Source organism: Pinus tabuliformis, chromosome 2_1, assembly GCF_031772625.1.
Source record: "Pinus tabuliformis cultivar Carrire ecotype Pingquan chromosome 2_1, CPIR1, whole genome shotgun sequence".
Classification (NCBI taxonomy): Eukaryota; Viridiplantae; Streptophyta; class Pinopsida; order Pinales; family Pinaceae; genus Pinus; species Pinus tabuliformis.
In genome coordinates, this window is record NC_142299.1 from 436,962,392 (window position 1) to 436,966,471 (window position 4,080).

Genomic DNA, 4,080 nt, shown 5'->3' on the forward strand with positions numbered 1-4,080 from the left:
ATGTCAAACGATGGATGTTATCACTGCCGTTTGAGAAAATACCACCAACTTGTGAAAAGCGGTGCGATGGAGGACTGGGTGTTTTCGGAAATAATTACACAGCAGCTGAAATTACAATTTCAACATTTGGATGATCGGTCGTGCGTCTTTTTAATTCAACAACTACACAAATTGAAATATCAACAACTTTGAGAAATCAACAACCATCAACGCACGTGTAATTATTTGATGTTTACGTACATCACTAGTATCATTGAAATAGCAATAGTATCATTGGACTTGCGAGATCATTCAGTCAAAAATATAGAGGTTGAGCTCACATTCCCCAATATCTGTAACGCATTTTGGTTATTGCTTCTCTGTTATTCTATATCCAATGGCAGATATGATTAACAACAGTTGATGACGCTACATGCTCGGTATCCACCTCACAGGGCAATAGCTGCAGGTATGTTTCTGATGTATTCATAAATCACCATGGTCCTGACGTGAAGGAAGGCCTCGCCAAGCATATCTACCATCGCCTGAAAGAACATGGATTAAGAGTATTTTTGGACCAGCCAGAATTGGAAAAGGGAGATAGCGTGACTTCTCAAATCGAAGAGGCGATTCGAACTGCCATGGTCCATGTTGCAATTTTTTCTCCAAGATATGCTCAATCTAGTTGGTGTCTCAAAGAATTAGTATTGATGTTGGACTCGGGCTCAACAATTATTCCCGTCTTTTATGGAGCCAAGATGGAGTTTATGCTCGAGCCCTGAGCATACTCCAGTGTATCCTTGTGTAAAGAGGACGAAAATGGAGCGTATGCTCGAGCCCTGTGCATGCTAGAAAAGAAGACAATAATAGATCCTAAAACAAATACAAAGAGGCCACCGCATAACTCGAACACTATTGAGAAATGGAGGAATGCCCTTTCTATCGTAGCAAACACAAGCGGCATTGACCTGAAGGCGTGTAATGGGTAAGAGCGCCCCTGCTTCTCCCTTCTTAGCTTTTAATTTGGTGGATTAATAAGGATATCGATATCTTTTAGGCGTTCCTTACAGACAGACATTTATTGTGGATATTATTCAGTGACGAAGAACTACTCGTTGATGAGATCGTTGAACAAGTTCTGAAAAAGATTCGCAGACCACTTCTGAATGTCGCTAAATATCCAACTTGCCTGTTTGAAAAAGTAAAGGATGTGGACATCACAGTGTCCCTACAACGGAAAAGCGGGAAGCCCAGTATTGTGGGAATTGCGGGTCTTGGCGGAATTGGAAAAACGACCCTCGCCAAAGAATTATTCAATCGCGAGATGTCAAATTACAATCGATCTTGCTTCTTGTCTGAAGTCAGATCAGGAAATTTGCTTTCCCTGCAGAGTAACCTTCTTAACCATTTGAGTCTCTCGAATGTACATATAAACAACATTGATGAAGGCATGGGGGGCCTTCAAAAGGCATATCTCTTTTTCTAACTAGGCTCTCATAGTTTTAGACGATGTTGATCATATTAATCAACTAGATGCATTATTTTCCCCACTTAAAGATACTATTCATCCAGGAAGTTTAATTTTAATTACATCTCGCAATAAATATGTGCTCACAAGCTCAGGGATTGCAGAGTCCTCTATTTACACGCTGAAAGGCCTAAATCGAGAGCACTCGCAAGAACTCTTTTGCTCCCATGCCTTTGGTTAGCCCCGTCCTGCGTTGGGATTTGAGGATGTGCTGGAAAAGTTTTTGGATATCTGCAATGGGTTGCCCTTATCTCTTAAAGTGCTTGGAGCCCTTCTTTGTGGCAAATATAATTTAGAATATTGGAGAGCGCAATTGCACAAAACCTCCAAAATACTTCCCAGTGATATTCAAAGCACACTTAAAATTAGTTATGACGCCCTGGACAAAGAGGAAAAACAGATTTTCTTAGACATTGCCTGTTTTTTCATTGGAGAACACAGGGATACCGTCGTCAAAATATTGGACGGATCTGGTTGGGAAGGATGGCTAGGTCTTCGTAACCTAGAGAACAGATGCGTTGTCGAGGTCGACATTGAAAACCTTGAAAACTGTATAAGAATGCACGACCAGGTTAGAGACCTTGGCAGAGATCTCGCAAAGGAAACTCCTGAGCTTCAGTTTGGTGGTTGACTGATAGCTTTCTTCATAATCTTTCTACCTGTAAGTATTTTGTAGATTTCAACCGGCTTCAAAATAAAGTTGTGTTAATCCTTTGAAGTTTTGAAGTATTACAACTTTGCAAGATTGACCATCTTGTTTCTAATAGTTCGAGGTGATCAATTCAGGTGCGTGGAATTAGCATGGTTCACGGAAATGTCTCTGAACAATCTTTGGAAACCCTTGCGCATAGCTTCAACCTAAGCAGCTTAAAGCTGCTTAGGGCTGAAGGTTATTTTGTTGAACGCCTATTCCGGGCTGGGCAGTTACCACAACTAATATATCTCCGCTGGTAGAATTGCCCGTACTTGTCCTTACCTTCCTAGATTTCACTAAAACCTTTACGAGTTTTATATATACACAAGGTGAGCCACCTGCAAACACTGTGGCAACATGAATCTCAGGTAATCTTTTCTTTTTTCTTTGAAACAGATTTTTATTTTGTTTTTCTCCAAATTATAAAAATACTTGAGAATTGTCTTCGCATACCACAATGCCAGAATGTTCACATTTACATTTACAGTGTCGAACCCACTTTATTAATGTACATTGCAGGGACCTCTCGAATTGAGGGAATTGTATATTCGTGCTCCCCTTTCAAAAGTTCCAAAGTCTATTGGAACGCTGAAGCACCTCCAAAAATTTGTCTTGTGGGAGAGTCACCTAGAAATTTTGCCAAATGAATTATGTCATATGGATTCCTTAAAACACCTTGCATTAAGGTATTGCCGCAGTCTGCACGCGCTCCCAAACTCACTGGGGAACTTAACAGCTCTTGAAAGTCTTGACTTGGGCAGCTGTTTTTCTCTGCATACGCTCCCAGACTCGGTTGGGAATTTAACAGGACTCCAAAGTCTTGACTTGGACGGGTGCTCTACTCTCAAGGAGCTCCCAAACTCAGTTGGTAACTTGACGACACTCCAAAGGCTTGACTTAGGTGGGTGCTTCTCTCTGCAGAGGCTGCCTGACTCGGTTGGGAACTTGACGGGTCTCCAAAGTCTTGATTTGGGTGGATGCTCTCGTTTGCAAAGACTCCCAGGTTCGATTGGAAACTTGACGGGCCTCCACGTTTTCACTTAGAAGGGTGCTTCTCTCTGCAGATGCTTCTAGACTTGGTTGGGAACTTGATAAGCCTGCAACGTTTTCATTTGAGTGGGTGATCCGCGCTGCAAACACTCCCAGACTCAGTTGTTGGAATGATAATTTCAAACAACAGATTTTTTCCCTGCGATGCGATCGCAGATCGCATATCGCACTTCCTTTCTTGCCAACCTTCACCGCGTCCTTTAGATTGTCTGCGATTGCGATTTCGCGATGCGATCTGATCGCATATCACAAATCACATGATTTAAAGGTTATAGAGGCGGTGGCTCATCCTTTCTCTTCCTCCGATGCGATGGTGCGATATTATGATAAGCCATGCATTAAATTCCAATAAGATATTTTGAGCCGTGTAATTAATGATATTTACTAGGGTTGGTAAATGTAGGTGAAACTTTAAATTTTATTATTTTTTTATTTCACGGAAGTATGGGAAAAGCAACACGTATTGTAAAGATATTTTGTGTTATTCATCATATATATAAAAAAAATGCAAGAGCAGAGACGTGTGGAGAGTATTAGCAAGAAGAGTTCTTTCTTCTCTGCAACGCATAGCAGTGCTGAACTTTTAGTTTTCTGAGATAGTGAAATCAATTTCTGGAACTGGAGCGTTCCTGATGTAATCCCTCTGAAGAGGAAGACCATTTTGTAACAGTTTTATTTTCTGGTGTTTTCTAATAAAGATCCTGTAGTAAAACCAGAGCGTTGTTCTCTGTGCTATTTTTTTTGTGTGTTTGAAAAGAGCATAAATTTTCCAACCTGGTATCAGAGCTAGTCTAGGCACTCAGTGAGTCAAAAACAGAGTTTGTTTTTC

The 4,080-nt window shown here is 41.0% G+C and overlaps 1 protein-coding gene across 1 annotated transcript; it reads left to right on the plus strand.

Moving 5' to 3' along the window:
- Nucleotides 1–402: 402 nt before the first annotated feature.
- Nucleotides 403–2,138, plus strand: LOC149200787 (disease resistance protein Roq1-like). The gene is made up of 4 exons (XM_089401066.1): nucleotides 403–448; nucleotides 790–964; nucleotides 1,078–1,402; nucleotides 1,689–2,138. The coding sequence occupies exons 1-4, from the start codon at nucleotides 403–405 to the stop codon at nucleotides 2,136–2,138; spliced, it is 996 nt and encodes a 331-aa protein (XP_089257192.1).
- The last annotated feature ends 1,942 nt before the right edge of the window (nucleotides 2,139–4,080 follow it).